General features: G+C 32.9%; 1 protein-coding gene across 4 annotated transcripts in view; it reads left to right on the top strand.

The window, feature by feature from the left end:
- DENND1B (DENN domain containing 1B) overlaps positions 1 to 20,024 on the top strand; it is a 259,630-nt gene that overhangs the window by 114,726 nt on the left and 124,880 nt on the right. For 3 of the 4 annotated variants that reach the window (XM_041758344.1, XM_041758364.1, XM_041758334.1), the window contains exons 7-10: positions 10,942 to 11,022; positions 14,313 to 14,372; positions 15,593 to 15,646; positions 17,990 to 18,100. In XM_041758344.1, coding sequence (XP_041614278.1) covers positions 10,942 to 11,022; positions 14,313 to 14,372; positions 15,593 to 15,646; positions 17,990 to 18,100 — 306 coding nt within the window. The remainder of the gene's footprint in view (positions 1 to 10,941; positions 11,023 to 14,312; positions 14,373 to 15,592; positions 15,647 to 17,989; positions 18,101 to 20,024) is intronic. The other variant, XM_041758353.1, reaches the window with a different exon arrangement.

The following is a 20,024-nucleotide window of genomic DNA, read 5'->3' as shown; positions in this document are numbered from 1 at the left end:
CGGGTGTACAAATATCTGTTTGAGTTGCTGTATTCAATTCTTTTGAGTATATATCTAGAAGTGGATTGCTGAATATTACGGTAATTTTATGCTTAATTCTTTGAAGGACTGTCATAATATTTTTCACATGGTGTCACCATTCTGCATTCCCAGCAGCAATGCACAAGTTTCCAATTTCCCTACATCCTCCCCAACACCTGCTATTTTCTGTTTTGTTTTTGCTTTATTGAAGTATTATTTATATACAGTATATTAATTTCAGGTGTACAGCATAATGATTTGACATTTGTGTACATTGTGAAATATTATTACAGTAACTCTAGTTACCATCTGTCATTACCAATTCTACAAAGTTAAAGATTTTTTTTTGTATGTGTGATAGGAACTTTTAAGATTTACTTTCTTAACATCTTTCAAATTTGCAATACAATATTATTGACTTTAGTCACCATGCTGTACATTATAGGCCCTTGACTTACTTATTTTTTAAGTGGAAGTTTGTGCCTCTTGATTGTTTCACCCATTTCACTTATCCCCCAACCCTTTACCCTCCAACCATCAATCTAATCTGTTCTCTGTATCCATGAGTTTTATTTTGTTTTGTTTTTTCTATTTGCCTTGGTTTTCAGATTCCACACATAAGTCAAATCATATGGTATTTGTCCTGCTCTGACTTATTGCACTTAGCGTAAGTGCCCTCAGGGTCCATTTGTATTGTCACAAATGGAGACATTTTTGTTCATTTTTATGGCTGAGTAGTATTCCATTGTGTACACTACCTCTTTATCCATTCATCTAGTGATGGATACTTATGTTGTTTCCATATTTCGGCTCTTGTGAATAATGCTGCAGTGGACAGAGGGGTGCACATGTCCTTTCAAATTAGTGTTCTTGCGTTCTTCAGATAAATACTACTGGATCACATGGCGGTTCTAGTTTTGATTTTTTGAGGAACCTCCAAACTCTTCCATAGAGGCTGCACCAGTTTGCACTTCTAGCAGTAGTGTACAAGGGTACACATCTTTTTTCCACATCCTTGCCTATACTTGTTACTTCTTAACCTTTTTGTTATAACCATTATGACAGGTGTGAGGTGATAACTCATTGTGCTTTTGATTTGTGTTTTCCTGATGATTAGTGGTGTTGAGAATCTTCTCATGTGCTTAATGGTGATCTGTCTTTGTTCTTTGGAAAAATGTCTATTCAGATCTTCAGCCCATTTTTAAATCATTGGTTTTTTTTTTTTTGTTATTGAGTTGTATGAGTTCTTTATGTATTTTGGATATTAAACCCTTAATGGCTACATGGTTTGCAGGTATCTTCTATGCAGTATATTACCTTTTAATTTTGGTGATAGTTTTCTTTTCTTTGCTATGGTTTTTAGTTTGATATAGTCTCATTTTCTCTTTCTTTCTCACTTCTTTTCTTTTCTTTCTTTTTTCTTTTTTTTTTTTTTTTTGCCCTTGACTCTGAAGTCAGATTCAAAAAGTATCTCTAAGGCCAGTGTCAAAGAGCTTACTGCATGTTTTCTTTTAGGAGTTTTATAGTTTCTGCTCTTACATTTAATTTTTTAAAGATTTTATTTATTCATGAGAAACACAGAGAGAGAGAGGCAGAGACACAAACAGAAGGAGAAGCAGGGAGCCTGATGTGGGATTCGATCCTGGGACTCCAGAATCACGCCCTGAGCCAAAGGCAGGCACTAAACCGCTGGCCACCCAGGGTTCCCCTCTTTAACCCATTTTGACTTAACTTTTGTGTATAGTATAAAATAGAGGTCTAGTTTCATTCTTTTGCCTATGACTGTCTAGTTTTCCCAACACCATTTATTAAAAGAGATTGTCCATAAAGGATAAAACATATTCTTGCTTCTTTTGTCATAAATTAATTGACCATTTATGTTTGGGTTCTCTGTTCTATTCCATTAATTTTTGTGTCACTGTTTTTGTGCCAGTAGCATACTGTTACTGTTATTGTTACTATATCATGGTAATATAGTTTGAAATTGTGAGCATGATACTGTTAGCTTTGTTGTTCTTTTTCAAGATTCTTTTGGGTACATAGCATCTCTTGTGTTCCGTATACATTTTAGAATTGTTTGTTCTAATTCTGTGAAGAATGACATTAGAACTTTGATAGGGATTATATTGAATCTGTAGATTGCTTGGAATAAAACGGATATTTTAACAGTGGTCTCTTAATCTACAAGACCAGATTATCTGTCCACTTATTGCATCTTATTCAATTTCTTTCATCATTATCTAATAATTTTTAATATATACCTAGGTATTTTTTCCTAGCTATTTTATTCTTTTTGATACGGTTGTAAATAGGATTGTTTTCTTGATTTCTCTGATAGTTCATTATATAAGAAACACAACAGATTTTTGCATCTTGATTTTGTATCCTGAAACTTTGCTGAATTAATCAGTTCTAACAGGTTTGGTGTCTTTGTTTTTTGTGGAATCTTTGGGGTTTTCTCTCTATATATAAGATCATGTCATTTACATTAGTGACCGTTTACTTATTCCTTTCCAACTTGGATGCCTCTTATTTTTTTCCTGTCTACTTATTCTAGCTAGGGCTTTGAATACTATTTTGAGTAAAAGTGGTGAGAATGGACATACTTGTCTTAGTCCTGATCAGCTTTATTGTTGAATATGATATTAACTGTGGACTTGTCATATATGGCCTTCATTATTTTGAGGTACATTCTGTCTATATGCACTTTGTTGATAGTTTTAGTTATAAATGGATGTTGAATTTTGTCAGATGCTTTTTCTGCATCTATGGAGATGATCATATGATTTTTATCTTTTATTTTGTCAATGTGGTATATCACATTGATTGAATTGCAGATATTGAACCATCTTTGCATTCCGTAGAATAAGTCCCATTGATTATGGTGGAGAGTCCTTTTAATGAACTGTTGAATTTGATTTGCTTATATTTTGTTGTGGATTTTTGCATCTCTGTTTATCAGGGATATTGGCTTGTAATTTTGTGTTTTTTGCCTGGTGTTGGTATGGGGGTAATGTTAACCTCATAAAATTAGTTTGGGAGCATTCCCACCTTTTCAGTTATTTAGAGAATTCAAGGAGGATTGATATTAAACCCTCTTTGAATGTTTGATAGAATTCACATGTGCAACCATCTAGTCTTGGGCTTTTGTTTGTTGGAAGTTTTTTGATTACTGGTTCAGTCACCTTATTAGTAATTAGCCTATTTAGATTTTCTATTTCTTCATGATCAGTCTTGAAATACTATAAATCTATAGGAATTTATCCATTTGTTCTAAGTTGTTGAATTTGTTAACATAAAATTATTTATGGTAGTCTCTTATGATAATTTATATATTCCTTTGGTGTCAGTTGTGTCTTTTATTTTTGATTTTATTTATTTGAGAACTCTTTCTTTTTATCCTTGTGTATCTAACTAAAAGTTGGTCAGTTTTTTGTTTCTATTTTTAAAGAACCAACTCTTAATTTCAGTGGTCTTTTCTGTTGCATTTTTTTTTTTAAATTTATGATAGTCACACAGAGAGAGAGAGAGAGAGCCAGAGACATAGGCAGAGGGAGAAGAAGGCTCCATGCACCGGGAGCCTGACGTGGGACTCGATCCCGGGTCTCCAGGATTGTGCCCTGGGCCAAAGGCAGGCACTAAACCGCTGCACCACCCAGGGATCCCTTCTATTGCATTTTTATCCCATATTTAATTTATTTGTGCTCTGATGTTTATTATTTCCTCCCTTCTACTAAATTATGGCTTCATTTTTCTTTTTTAGGCTTTAAATTTTTTTTTTTTATGTACAAAGTTAGTTTGTGTACTTGATTTTTTTCATTTTTCATGTGGTAGGTTTATATATCTATAAACTTTAGAACTATTTTGGTGTGTTATATTTTCATTTGTCTCAAAGTATTTTTTAATTTCTTGATTTCTTCATTGAGTCATTGGTCATTCAGTAGTATGTTGTTTAATCTCCATATATTTGTAATTTTTCCAGTTTTCTTGTAATTGACATCTAGTTTCATACTATTTTGGATGGAAAAGATATTTGATGTGATTTCCATTTTCTTGAATGTATTGAGACTTGTTTATAGACTAACAGATGATATATCCTGGAGATTGTTTCATGTACATTTGAAAAAAATATGTCTTTTGCTGTTTTGGGGATGAAATGTTCTTTATATGATAGTCTATCCGGTGTAATGTGCCTCTTAAGGCCAGTGTTTCCTTTTTGATCTCCTGTTTGGATGATCTATTCTTTTATGTAACTGGGGTATTAATGTCTCCTGTTATTATTCCTGTCAATTTCTCCCTTTACAAATGTTATATCTTCTTGCTGGATTGACACCTTAGTCATTATGTAATGCCCATCTTCATTTTTTATTATGTTCTTTGTTTCAAAGCTTATTTTGTCTGATACAAGTATAGCTGCCACACTTTCTTTTGGTTTCCTTTTGCATGAAATATCTTTTTCTTTTCCTTAACTTCCAGTCTCTGTGTTCTTGCATAAGATATGAGTTTCTTGTAGACAGCATATAGATGGCCTTTAAAAAAATTATTTAGCTACTTTGTATTTCTTGACTGGAGAATTTAGACCATTTACATTTAAAGTAATTATATCTACTATGTACTTATTGCCATTTTGTTTATTTTCTGGTTATTTTGTAGTTCTTCTCTGTTTCAGTCTTCTCTCGCTTTCTTCTTGGTTTGGTAGATTTGTATAGCTGTATACTTCGATTCTTTTTTCATTTTCCTTTGTGAATCTATTTATAGAGTTTTGCTTTGTGGTTACTATGAGGCTTACATATAATAGCTTATATATGTAATAGCGTATTTTAAGTTGATTGCAACTTAAATTTGAATGCATTTTAAAACTACATTTTGACCCGCTTCCCCATAAAAACATGTTTTATTTTTACTTTTTTAGTTTGAGAGAGAGTGCACACATGGGAGCTGGGGAAGGGGCAGAGAGAGAGAGAGAGAGAGAGAGATTGTAAGCAGGCTCCGGTGTACATGGAGCCCTGATGCAGGGCTTGATCTCATTACCCTGAGGTTATGACCTGAGCCAAAATCAAGAGTCACACACTTAACCAACTAAGCCACCCAGGCACCCATCATTTTGTTTTTGATGTCAAGTTTAAATCTTTTTACCTTGTATATCCCTTAAGTAATTATTGTCTCTATAGTTATTTTCACTTTTGTTGCCATTTAACCTTCATACTAGCTTTATAAGTCTTTAATCTACTACCTTTACCATGTATTTACCAATGGGATTTTTATTCTCATATATTTTCTTAATAATTATTACCCTTTCTTTTCAGCTTCGAGAAATCTCTTCAACATTTTTAGTAGGGCAGTTTAGTGGTGATAAATTCCTTTAGCTTTTATTTGACTGGAAAGCTCTTTACCTCTATTTCAATTTTGAGTGATAACCTTGCCAGGTAAAGTATTCTTGGTTGGAAGTTTGTTTTTCCTCAGCACTTTGAGTGTGTCATGCCATTCTCTTCTGGCCTGCAAAGTTTCTGCTGAGAAATCTGCTGATAGCATTATGGGGGTTCCTTTGTAACAAGTTGTTTTTCTCTTGCTGCTTTTCAGATTCTCCAAGTTTTGATGTTTTAATTATGTTTTTTTGGCATGTATCTCTTTAGGTTCATCTTGTTTGGAAGTCTCTGGGCTTCCTGGGTCTGGATATCTGTTTTCTTTCTCAGATTAGGGACATTTTCAGCTGTTATTTTTTTCAAATAAGTTTTCTGTCCCCTTTTGTCTTTCTTGGACCTCTATAATATGGATGTTATTCTGCTTGATATTGTCCACAGATCCGTTAAACTATCTTTACTTTTTAAAATTATTTTTTTGTTTTACTGATTTGTTTGGGTGAGTTCCACTGCCCTGTCTTCCAGATCACTGATTCTGGTCTGCTGTTGAACCCTTCCAGTGTATTTTTTAGTTTAGTTATTGTTCTGTGACTTCTATTTGGTACTTTCTTATATTTTCTCTCTTTTTGAAGTTCTCATTGTATTTATCCAGTCTTCTACCAATTTCAGTGACTATCTTTATGACCATTACTCTGAACTCTTTATCAGATCAATTACTTACCTCTACTTCCTATAGGTTTTTTTTTTTTTTCCTGGAATTTTGTCTTATTCTTTCATTTGGAATATAGTCTGTTGCCTCATTTTGGTTGGCTTTCTATGTTAGTTTCGGTGCATTAGATGAAACAGCTCTCTCTCTCATTCTTTAAAGAATGACCTTGTGTAGATGACCCTATCATTTAACCTTGCCCTAGCTCTTGGTTATCTCTTGAACCTTTGTGATTGTCTAAGCAGCTTGATTTATTATTAATAGCTGTTGAGATAGTGCTCTGTCCTCTAAATGTTCCAGAGGGAGGGATCTATTTAGGTTGCTTGGAAGCTAAACCCTAAAGCAGCAGCTTTTTAAAGGTATGTAAATGTATAGTTTTGCAGGACGGCAGTCAGAAAGATTGCTGGTCTTCAGTCAATCTGGAGGAGTACTTTTGGTGACAATGGCAAAAAGTGTGGCTTCATACAAGTGTATGAACTTTCTAGGAGGTACCAGTGAGCTACTGCAAGGCCAGGGGAGAGTGCAAAAATGATATCCCCTGGTCTGTGTTCACTGAGCGTACTTCAATAGCCTCTAGATGTGTGGGAGTTCTGCAGTGTGCCCCTCAGTTGAAGCTCCAGTGTAAGTAAATAGGAAGACTCGGAGTGTGTTTCCTTCTGCTGTTTGTGCAGTACCCTGAGGGTAGTATCCTGTCAAGAACTGTCTCTTCTATTATTTCAGACCTGTGGGGCCCAGAAAACATAATTTTCCATGGCCACCAGAGCCAAGTGCTCAAGCGGCATTCCCTATGTAGGCTGTGCTTTTCCACTGCCTCTGATGGGGCTGCAAGGATGGTGTAGAGGCAGGAGTGCGTGCTGGCACTAGAAAGGTAGAGGGAGAAGAAGTGACACCCACAAGTGCCTCTCTGTCCCAGAGAGAGAGTTTGAATAAGCTCCTCCTCCTCTGGCAGATGCTTTAAGATTAGCAAATGAAGGATCCCTGGGTGGCGCAGCGGTTTGGCGCCTGCCTTTGGCCCAGGGCGCGATCCTGGAGACCCGGGATCGAATCCCACATCGGGCTCCTGGTGCATGGAGCCTGCTTCTCCCTCTGCCTGTGTCTCTGCCTCTCTCTCTCTCTCTCTCTCTGTGACTATTATAAAAAAAAAAAGATTAGCAAATGAATCTTCTTCATGTTGGTCTAGGTACTTTACATACTGCCGCTTTTGTACTTGGTCCTGAGGCAAGGGAGTCTGTGCCTAAGTTCTTTAAGAGTAGAATCTACATTCCCTACAACTCTTTGTTCTCCTGGATATAAGCCCTGTTGGTTTTCAAAGCCAGACATTTTGGGAGCTCATCTCTCTGATGTAGGTCTGAAAGCTTGAGGTGCCTGATATGTGCCCTAAGTCCCTTATTTCTCAGAGAGAAACTGCTTGAGATCCCTCCCACTTGTGGGTCACCACATATTAGATGGGGTTTTGGATGAGATCATGTCTCTGCCTCTTCTACATTTCTCAGTGTGGTTCTTTTATCCTTTGTTGTGGAGGAGCTATTCGGCTAGTTTTCAGGTATTTTTGTGAGGGAATTATTGCATATGTAGCTGTGAATTTGCTGTATCCATAGGAGGAGGTGAATTCAGAATCTTATGCTGCCCTGTTGAAATGTCTCCTTGTTTTGTTTTTATAACGCCATTCTAATGGGTGTGAAGTGGTATATCATTGTGGTTTTGATTTGCATTTCTTTAATGATTTGTGATGTATTTTCATGTACTCATTGGTCATTTAATTTTCTTCATTGGAAAAAAGTCTGCTCAAGGTCTTTGCCCATTTTTAAGCATGTTTTGTTGTTGTTATTGAGTAGTAGGAGCTCTTTATGTATTCAGATATTAATCCCTTAGTAGATATATGATTTGTAGATATTTTCTTCCATTCCATGGGTTGCCTTTTTACTTTGTTGATTGTGTCCTTTGATTCATGAAAGTTTTTAATTTTCATGAAGTCCAATTATGCATTTTTTCTTTTGATGCTTGTGCTTTCAGTTTCATGTCAAGAAATTACAAATTCAATGTCATGGTGCTTTCCCTATATGTTTTTTTCTAAGAATTTTAGTTTTAGCTCTTACATTTAGGTCTTATCTTTTTTTCTTAAAAATGAAGATGAGAATGCTCAAGTGTGCTTTTGAATTAATCAACTTCTGTAGGATGATATTTGTAAATTTTCCCCTTAGTCATTCTTTGATGTTTGGAGCAAGAACTAATTTACTAAGATATGAGTGGTACCATTTGGTGTAATTTAATTCAAATAAAAGTTTTTTTTTTAAAGATTTTATTTATTTATTCATGAGAGAGAGAGACAGAGAGAGAGAGAGAGGCAGAGACACAGGCAGAGGGAGAAGCAGGCTCCATGCAGGGAGCCTGACGTGGGACTCGATCCCGGGTCTCCAGGATCACCCCTGGGCTGAAGGTGGTGCTAAACTGCTGAGCCACCGGGACTGCACCAAAGAAAAGTTTTTTAAAAAGTTTTAACTATTGCCTATTATTGTTTTCTGATTTTTAACATCAGGATATATTTTCCATCCTTTTCTTATCTGTTTAAATTCTCAGTTGCTGTGTACCTGGGTGGCTCAGCTGGTTAAGTGTTGACTCTCAGTTTCTGTTCAGGTCATGATCTCAAGCTCATGGTATTGAGCTCTGTGTTGGGTTCCATGCTCAGTAAGGTGTCTTCTTGAAATTCTCTCCCCTCCTCCCTTTCCCTCCTGTCCTCTCTTCTCCCTTACCCCTCTACCTGCTTGCATGTGCTATCTCTTAAATAAATAAATAAATAAACAAACAAACAAACAAATAAATAAATAAATAGATAATTTTTTTTAAAAAATAAATTCTCATTTGATATTTCATTACTCTTGAGGTATTTTTCTGGGTTGGCCTAAAATTTCTTTCCTTTGTTTCTAGCTATACTCTAAGCCTTTCTGTGACTTTTTTCTCCTATCTACACCTAAAACTTGGATGTTCTTATTTTATATTCTTAGTTTCTCTTCTTTCTACACATTTATTGGCATTTCATACGCACTGATAGCTCTAAGTGCCACTGTATTTTGATCTTTAAGAATGTTCTTCCTTCCTGAACCCTGATTATATCATTCCACAGCTTATAGTCTTCTCATAGCTTCCTTTTTCTCTTAGAATAAAATCTAAACTTGTATGCAGCCTGATGTATAAGAAGCTCCATAATCTAGTTTATGATATTCTTTCCTAGCTCATCTACTCCTTTTTTGTTACACATAATGTATTATCCAATAATTTTGAACTACTCAAATTTTCCAGAACATAAGTCTACATAGTTATCTTTCAAGATTATAAGTCATTCACTCATGATTACTGATAGGACAATCATCTTTTGAGATTCAAAGTAAATATCTTTAAAAAAACAAAACCCTAAATTCAGCACAGATACTACTACAGACACTTCTTATTTAATAGAATTTAAATGTATCATTAATGAATTAAGATACTCCTTTTGCACTTCTAGTGAGCAATCTCCTAATCTGGCAATCAAATTTTATTATTATAATAGCAAAGTTTTGGTACTTGTCAAAAGTTCAGGTATTTTTTGTGGATGTGTGTAAATATTTCCCCTGCTACACTTGATGTACTTAATTCTGTGAGATATTCATTAGAAGGTCATTTTACATTTGAACAATTTTATGTTGAAGCTATGCATTCAGTCATTTTCCTAGGAAAATAACTGGAAATAAAAATATTTAATTATAGCAATGGAAATTCAAAACCAGAATTCTACTTGGTGATTATTTCTTGTTCTTTGTTTTTGCGAGTATACACGTGGAACCAGCATTAATTCTAATAGTCATCCAAATTTTGAATACTTTACTTTTAGAAACTCTTAGTGTTAAATATGGTCTTTTCTTTTAAGTCATTCTAAAGAACATTCTAAGTAGGCAGTTTTGAATGCACACTGTGTAAACATTTATAGAAATTGGAGTTATGAAATTTTGTTAGGTTATAAGACAAATTGTGAGAAGTTATGTGTCTCATATCCAAGTTCCTTACACTTAAAATTTACCTTTTTTGAGCAATTTCCATTTCCTTTCGTATATTGTCCCCACCTAAATATTTTAAGAAAGAATAAAAATTATATATATAAAAAGCAACCTTCATATATTTATAACTGGGTTTATATGTATAATTCAGAAAAAGTGAGTGTGCTTATCAAGGTACATTATTATTATACATATCCTAGGAAGTAAATGCGTTATATATTTTACTTAATCCCATTTATTATTAGCCACATCTGTGAGAATATTTTATGAGGCACACTGACTTTCAGGTGAAATCTATCCATAATAAGGAAATACACATACACATGTGTGCTGGTAGCTGTTTAGAAAAGAGCTATTTAGAATAACCTGTACATTGTATCATAGTACAATGATCATACTAAATTGTATCCCTTAAAAATGAGGTTTAAGATTTTAAAATTAAAATGGAAAATGGAAGCATTCAGTGATCTGATAAAAAGTATTGTTATTTTTATTCAATCCCATTGTTGTTGGATTTAATGATTTAAGTGATTTTCTCTATAGATAGCATCGGTGTATTTTATAATAATCGTTTTGCCAAATATAGATTTATATTAAATAGAATTGCTATTTTACTTTCTGGATAAAGATATTTGATTATATTTTCCATACTTATTAAATTTCAATATTTCTATTTCAGTTTTTTGAAATATGCTTGTGGTAAGCAGTTGTGTGAAACATGTCTAATATCAAAAGGCACAGTGCATGATTTATCAGGTAGTTTTTAATTATATTGCTTTGAATCTAATTCATTTATAAAATGTACTTTTTAATTTTACTCTAGGAAGATGATTTGAATGAAACTCTCAAATCGCTCTATAGCCACCCAGTACCAAAGGCAAACACTCCTGTCAGTTTGAGTGTGGTAAGTATTAGCTATTAATTGATTTTTTTGAGTCATAGAACATTCTCCTTTAAGAACACATGCACCATCAAGAGATTCTTCTACCAGGGAAGCTTTAGTGCCAGTAATAACAGCACTACAGGATGATATTGGAACTTTTTGCCATGCTTTAACTATCATAACATATAGTAGATGTCAATTTTTGGAGTTCTTAAATCACAGATTTTTTTTATTATATGCTAGAAGTAGCTACATCTGTGAGAATATTTTATGAGGAACACTGACTTTCAGGTGAAATCTATCCATAATAAGGAAATACACATACACATGTGTGTGCACACACACACACAATACTTCTCATAAAATGAAAACAGTACATAAAAAAAGAATTGAGGGTATAGCATATAACTAATCATATGATAAAAATTCTGGGTACAAAGTTTCTTCTTCTTTCCCCATTCTGCAATCCATCCAAGTATAAACACCAACCAATGAAAATATGATTGATATTTATCAAACAGTAAGCCTGTTGTGGTATAGATTATTTACCACTGAAACTTCACTAAGCACACTAGTATTTTGGGAGATTTTGTAAATATTCAAAGTTAATGACCACAAATGAGGATATTTTCATTAATATTCAGTATACCACATGAAATGTTAGCATTTATTTATATTCATTTTAGTTCTTCCAACAGAATGATAAACGGTGCCACTCATAAGAAAGAAAATGTATAGGGTGATGTAAGAGAAATTGAAAGAAAAAGTAAATTGAAGTATATGTAATTGTATTCATAGGTCTTTACTTTTTTGCACAACAAAGAAATGATTAGTTTCATTATATTCTTTGGTAATAACTTTCTTTTTGCATAATTTTTCCTGCAGTTTTCCTCAATAATAGCATTCTCTGACATTATTCTATTTTCTCTGTCAGCAACCTAGTTCAGATGCTTAGCACTTTAAATAGTTCTTACTCTAGAGTTTCTCTTTCTAGTCCTTTCTATAAAAGCCTGTCAGATTAAACTTCCTTAAACTATATAAAGTTTCTTGCTGAAACCTAAAAGCTCCCATTTTCTATAGATTTTGTCCAAACTTTCCACCAGGCTTTCATGAACACAGACTAGTTAGCCTCAGTCTACCTTTTCATTTTTGTTTCACTTTTTCTTTTCCCTAAATTGATTTCCTACTCTGGTCACATTGTTCTGTTCGTCTTCTTGAATGAACATTGTGCTTTTTCACTTGTACAAATTCACTTGTACAAATTTCATATTTCTTACTTTTTTACTAAAGCCTCTTTGTAGAATATCCATCTGTAGTCTAGAACTAGCTCACTTCCCACCTTTGTGAAACTTTCCTGTGTGGTTAACAGCGTATTATTTTTCCCTGTGATCTCCGCACCTTTATGTCTACACCGTCTTTTGTTGCACACTACCAAAGAGGAAATATTTAGTAGTCATTTGGAGATTGTAGACTGGAAAGCTAAGGATAACCTGGAATTTTTAACGCAGATGTAGTAGTCATCAACAGAAATAGTTGTAGGAATACTTGAGCTATTTAAAGGAATACAGGGAGAGTAAAGCAGAGGCCAACATCTCATTGTCCAAATGGATTGTATAGAAGAAAAAAGCAGATTGTATGAAAGAATTAGAGGAAGGAACAGTTAAGGAGAAACTCAGATTTGTAGGTCATTGAAGCCAAAGAAGTGCAAGGTTTATGATTAGTAAGAATGAAATAGGCCAAGAGAAAATATCAAGAACAAATAAAGGCTCTGAATTATCAAAAATAAATGTCATTCTTTGAAGGAGTTGTATTTATAAAATGATTCTAACACTTTGTTAAAAGGTGAAGGAAATATACGTGCTAAAATAATAGAGGTAACTATTGTAGAGCATTAATGAGAGATGTAAAAAATGCATGCTGGCTTTAAATTGGAGTATCGTTTGTTCTGGAGTAAATAAATACCTTACAAAAATACTGTTCAAAAATACTGGCTATTCAGGGGGCACCCGAGTGGCTCAGATGGGTAAGCATCTGTCTTTGGCTTAGGTAATGATGCCAGGGTCCTGGGATGGAGCCCCATGTTGGGCTTTCTGCTCAGTGGGGAGTCTCCTCCCTCGCCCTCTGCTCCTCCCTTCTACTCATGCTTTCTCTGTCTCTCAAATGAATAAGATATTTTTTTAAAATGCTGGCTATTGAAACAATTCATCTTTATTAGTTAGGATTGTAAATAAAAAAAAGTGTTAGACCTCTTAATATCTAAGAATAGGGAATACTAGTTTAAGTCATAGTTACTAAGTGTGTGATGTTAAGCCAAAAAGTTAATATCTTTTGATGATTCTTTTTCTTCATTTGAGAAATTGAGTGAGTCTATTTTTGAGAAAGTTGTTTGGGGAATTACATGAAATGATATATCTAGATATACCATGAAAAGCTATCCTAATATCAGTTGTTAGTGAATTGAAGTTTTATCATATGGAGAAGATATTTTGTACTGTAACTGAAATAATCTTGTTTAGTGAATTTGAGTGTGTTCTATTCCATGTATGACAGTTATTTCTATAATTTAAGCCTTCTTATAAGCTTTTGAGTCAATAACTATGGTAGCTTTCAAATTTTGTATTTCTTTTCTCAAAACAGTATCTAAAGAATTGGCAGATTCAGCTGATTGATAAAATATTGTCTTAAATTCAACTAAAGTCCATTTAGTAATTTCATTGGATTCAACAACGGTTTGCTCTAGTGCTGAGCCCAGTGCTGTGCTGTTCATGAGTGGCAGAGCTGGGATTAAAAGCACTTGTCTTCAGCTTCTCGTAGAGGTTTTAGTTTTATGATGCCCCGTTAAGATTGATTGTCCTGGGAATTTTTGTTCTTCCATAAAGTAGAAAGAAAATTTTGTTTGCACAGTTTGTGATAGAAAAATGTAAGAAGCCTTGGGAAGTTACTATACTTCCTTATAATTTCATATTTCATGAATGCTGTAACACATGAATTTTTCAAGGCTTGACATTGCAACCACAAGAATATCACAGATTGTATAAAAAGTTAGTATTTAATGTAAATGTTTATTTTGAAATTCTATTTCAAAATTATTAATATCCACAGCATTTTCTACTCTCTGTTGAGAATGAAAATACTTTCTTTGAGGTTTTTCTAGCATAAAATAGGCAAAACAGCATTTAACATAGCATTTATAATTAATGGTACTTTCAGTGAATAATGTGGCTACATGGGTTTGTTTCAGATACACAGCAAATTCTATAAACTTCCCCCATGAAAGTAAAATATTCATTTTTTCTCTCATATATTATAAGAACCAAGAGATATATATTGCCAGTGAGCAAGTTCTGAAAGATCAGCCCTTCCTAGTACCGGTGAGTTAAAAGGACATTGGCTTCTAAAAATCACTATTAAATTGAAAAAATAATTACTTCTTTCACTGTGTTTTTCAGATTCACTCCAGTCCTTTAGGAAATGGTTAATTTGACTCTTTTAAGAAAATTAATCATTCGGAGTATATTTTCTGTTTATACTATCTTTTAGAGCATAGTTTTATGAAATACAGTACTATTAAAAAACTCCTCCAAATAAAGCAGTTAATAGAGACCAAATCTATGCATATTTCTTCATTCTCAGTAGTAGTAATGTGAAAGTGCTTCACAGCAAGAGATTTCTGTCACATTTTTTTGTCACAAGGTCTCAGGAGACCTTGTGATTTATCTCATATTGTTTTTCTACCCTGGAAAATTTTGCATTATGACTGTGCTAACTAGCCTGTTCTGACTAGTTAGATGTGCCCAATATTGGCTAGAATGTTTCTTTTCCAGTCTTTAATTATGACAGTATTAAATATGTCCTTATGTGATTAAGATAGTAAAATAATTTTGGAGATTAATATGAACAGAAAATAAAACAATTCTGGTGATTTAGTTGTGCTGATTCTGGGTGGTAAAATTTGGGAACATTATGGGGCAACATGAAGACATACACAATATGCTTTTTATATAAATAGATCTATGAACTGTTGTGTTGCTTTGAATGTTATAGGAGCTAATTACTGTTTGTTTAGTAGGTGTATGAGAGTCAACTTTTGAGATCATGTTTTAAAAAAACTTTTAAATATTTAAAAATTATGGCCTATTGCTGCTTTCTAAATAATAAAGTAGCTGATATGTACCAGAGAACTTTGTTGTGACTTACCATAGAAACTGAGGAATCTTAATAGATCTTGAGATATTCTTGGGAAAGCAAACTTAATTATTTACCGGTATCCCTCAATGTGTTCGTATGTACATACATACCTTTCAGTAATATACTTTTTTGTCTTAATAATTATTTTCCAGGATTCTTATTTCAGTTTTAAAATTAAATATTTTTAATTAACACTTAACTGTGTTTGTATGTGAAAGTTATTGTTCAATATATAAACCTGCTGTCTTATTTAAGAATCTCTCAAATTCCACAAATCCTGAATGTTAATCCTTGGTACTTATTAATTTAATTGATACATCTTTTCATATTTTTTCTTAAATTATATGTAATATGACCAAATTTTCATTCTACTTTTCTTATGTGATTTATTTCTTTTTGTTAGCATTCCTACTTCATTGCTCCAGATGTTACTGGACTCCCAACAATTCCTGAGAGTGTAAGTTTCTGTTTTCTATATTTTTTTTATGCTACTCATATTATGAATTTTATTTATTTTGGTCTCAATGTCTGAAGATTTCTGTTTAGAGAAATAGAATACATTTTAATTATCTGTTTTGTTAGAAATACGAAATAGGAGTAATGGTGTTATCTCTTTTTCTTTTTGATGTGTCTCCTACTTTACTTCCTTAATGTCTGGTTGTAGGTAAGGAAAATTGCATGAGAAAAACTGTTTCTACCACTTGAAGTTGCTCAGTAGGATCATAGATATTTATATGTATATATGATATACATATATATATGTATCATGTATCATATATGTATCATATATATATAGATAGATAGATAGATGATATATTAGGTCCTGAGCTCTCCTGGATAAGTTAGAGGAAATATCTCAGATGGACTCTACTTGGTGGGGGGATGAATACTGGCAATGGGAAATATTTTCTTTCACACACTTAGTTACTTTAGTGAACTGACTGTAGCATTTTAGATTACTTATATAATTCTGTGAAAATCTCAATGTCCTGTACTTGATTTCCTGATTTTAATTGAAGTGATATATATTTTGTAGGGCTTGAGGGGTACTATAAGAAATTATAAAAATTTCTAAAGTTTGCATTTTATTTAGAGTCCTAATTGTAGCCATGCTAGAAATAGTTTCAGTGTTTTAATCAGTATTATAAGTTAATATTCTGTAGAAAAATTTACATGAAAGTGAAAGTGATAAATAGGCTTTTGGTTGCTGTGTAAAAAGGAAATTTTCTCTTATGCAATCTTTTTCAACTTCCCTTGGAAAGATACAATGAATTAGTAGAAATAATTCAATAAACAGTGAAAGAAACATCAATAGGAAATTTCAATAGGAAACATCAATCCTAAATTTCTAGAAATACTTATTTTTTTTTCAGAACTCTTAATGTTCTTTCAGAATGTTTTCAAACTTACTAAGTGTTTCATTTCCAAAAGTACATGTGTTATGAGTGAATGAAGCCTGGGGAAACAATTGTTAAGTTTTCCAATATTAAACCAAGGCTGTCAGTGGTATTTTTAGTACAGATGAGTCCAGATAACTCCTATGAAAAGAGTAGATGAAGCAGTTTTTAATGTTGGCCTGAAATAGACTATCAGCACAGCATTCTGTGTTGAGAAATATTTTTCGATCTAGAAATTATTTTTCTTTGAAATTACAGGGAAAATACTAAGGTTGAATGCCATTAATCCTAGATATGAAGAGTTGAATTGGAAAGTGAGGTAGACTTCAGATACAGAAAACAGCAAATCAGTTTCTCCCTACTAAATTCAACATCATTCACTGATATTACAGGTTCTGTGTCCTGCTGTTACGTTTGTCCTGGTAAAATTTCTCCTTTCTGGAAATCAAAGAAACGATTGGATTTCTTGTTTTCTTGCCCAACTAAAAGTTTTCACCTCCTAAGTCATAGTCTACTTAATATTACACTTTTTAGTTTATTATCACATCTTATTCAATCTCTTTATTATTTTATAATTTTCTGGTTTGTTTGAGTTTGAGTACAGAAAGTTAAAAATAAGGAGAAGTTCTAAAAGTCCAAGTTATGTAGCTTATCCCAATTTTTTCTTATGTGGGGAAAATAAGACAATGTTAAATCAAGGAAGTTAACTAGCCTACCACCAAAATTTATTTGGTTATAGGAGCATAGATTAGATCTGACATCTGATATAAACAAGGGATTTTCCTTAATAAAGGTCAAGGATCTGCTTTATGAATTCATCTCATCCTTTGGGTGCCTTGTACATAGTACATACTGTCAGACAGTAATGTTGCTGACTGAATGATCGGCAAACATAAAAAGACTCAAATGTAATTTTTGGAACAGCTGTTCTCAAAGTTCAGTGTGTGTGTGTGTGTGTATGTATAAATATATTACTGATATATATATATATATGCATGTATGATGTATATGTATGTATACATATATATATATATATATATCAGTAATACATTATTTTTAAAAACAGATACTTGGAGCCATACTCTGAAGATTACAATTCAGCAGGGCTATAGTTGGGGCCCAAGAAAACAGTTTATAAATACTTGGGGAGGGACAGTGGAAAATGTGTGATCCTCTGATTATCCTCCGTGAAACATGTTCCTGGGGTAGGATTATGTTTCAAATAATAATAGAGTGTTATGTGCTTCATGTGGCAGCAGGATAGTATTACATTTAATTATTTTAATGAATATTTTTAATAATAACATCCTTTGAACTTTAAGACTTGTTGGTAAATGTATAAAATATTTTCCTTCATAATCACCATGAGCTCTAACTTACACATTTACTTTTCACTTGTACAGAGAAATCTTACAGAATATTTTGTTGCTGTGGATGTGAATAATATGCTGCAACTGTATGCCAGCATGTTACATGAGAGGCGCATCATTATTACCTCTAGCAAATTAAGCACTGTAAGTACTTCACACTTCTCCTTTTAAGTAGAATGTATTGAGCATTTCACAAAAAGACCTATGAACCTCTGCAGACTTAGAAATGTTCTATGTGTACTTATGAGACAATATCTACATACTTTTTTGATATATGGTTTTAATCTGGCTCTTGAAGTACAAAAGTCTGATTTATAGAAAGGCCTTCTCAGATGCATTAAGTCAGGTTAATTATTTTTTCTTATCAGGAGATGAGAGTTTTTTTTTTTTCTTTTTAACTCTCCAGAGTTCATTTTAGTGCCTTCTACCATATAAAGAATTCTTAAGAGCTATTATGAGATCTTTATTATTCACTTGTGGCTTTTTCCATTGGAGCTACTTGAAAGAAATCAAGGGGCCATAATAATAGCTGCTATCCTAACCTGGTAATAGGTAGATTCATCTTTGTTGCCAAGTAGTGGTTTGGGAGTAGCTTCTATAATAGTTCTGATTTGGAGGAGCTCTTCAGGCTGATAATAACTTAAAAGTCAAAGTAGCATTCTTTTTTTAAATCACAGGTTTTATGCTACTCATTGAAATATTCTTTTGGAAGGTGTTCATTACTGTGGTAAAGGCAATGAGAATAGGAGTTTTCTTGGGTTATAGAAAAATATTCAAAAGTATTTTACTAGTTTTCCTAACTTTTTTCTATTGTAAGCATTAAAATTTTAATATTTTTGACTTAAAAATTTTAATATAAACAAACTTTTTAGTAATATACAAGGTATTTATTAAAAGTGTAATGTTGCATGAATTTGCTTCCTTACAAATTTGGTTATTGATAAGAATAAGATAATATTTTTCTTTTTGTTCTCCCATAGTAGAAATGAAAACCTCATTCTTGAAGTTTTAGAATGTTAGCAGCAGTTTCAGGAGTTCTCTAGGATATCTGTTTAGTCTTTAACAATGAGAAGCATATTTTTTAGACAGGATAAATGGCCACCCTGGGATCAAATAGCTAATTAGAGAGAGGTAATGTGAAACTGAGTGTCATGATTCTAATTTTGGGTTATTTTCATTACTCTACATTTGAAAAAATGAAATTTTGAGATTTTGAATTATAATATATCCCCACTTATCCAAAAAGATTGAAATAATATATTTTATGTTTTGAAAAACACATTATATGCATTTAAAGGAGTAAGAATGGAGAAATGGTGTAGTATAATCAGAGAATAAGCACAAGTCAGTGACACAGGTAATTTGCATTTTCTTAAAATGATATTGAGAAATTTAATCTGAGTCATTTGGTGCTATATATATATTTTTTTCTGCTATTTTTAATTTACCATTGAAGTAAAACCATTCTTCTCCCCATTATCTTCCTCATTTTTTAAACATGTTTTTTCAAGATTATAAGTAATATTTCTATATGGGTATTATCCTGAATATTAAAAAGATTGTATAAACTGTGTCGGACACCTAGGAACTAATTCTTATCATGAAATCTCCTATATGCGAGGCACTTTCTAGGCACTAAGGATTCAGCAGTAAGCAAAGTCCAAACACTCTTGGAGTTTATATTGAACTGATGAAACAAAAAAAGAAATTAATGAAATAGCTGTTATGTCTTTTGATGGTGAGTGCCAAGGGAAAAGTGATAAAGTGTGTATGCAGGATGAAAGGTGAGGGGCAGGTCTAAATTTATATAGAGTGGTCATGGAAAGCTGCATAAAGTGCAGGAGTGAGCTATGCAAATGGATTATAAGCTTCCCTATTTGCAAAAACATTTGAAATAAATCTGAGTATATGACTATTGTAAAATATTGGTGTTCTCTTTATTGCAATTTATAAACACCTCTTAAGAGCTGAGTAACCTCTCTTTGACTCAGTTTCTTCCCAGGTAAACTGGGAAAATGGGAGTAATATAGTCTTAATCTCATAGGGTTGCTGTAGAGATTAAGGAGAT

This window comes from Vulpes lagopus, chromosome 1 (assembly GCF_018345385.1).
Source record: "Vulpes lagopus strain Blue_001 chromosome 1, ASM1834538v1, whole genome shotgun sequence".
Lineage (NCBI taxonomy): Eukaryota > Metazoa > Chordata > Mammalia > Carnivora > Canidae > Vulpes > Vulpes lagopus.
This window is presented reverse-complemented; position numbering and strand designations above follow the sequence as displayed.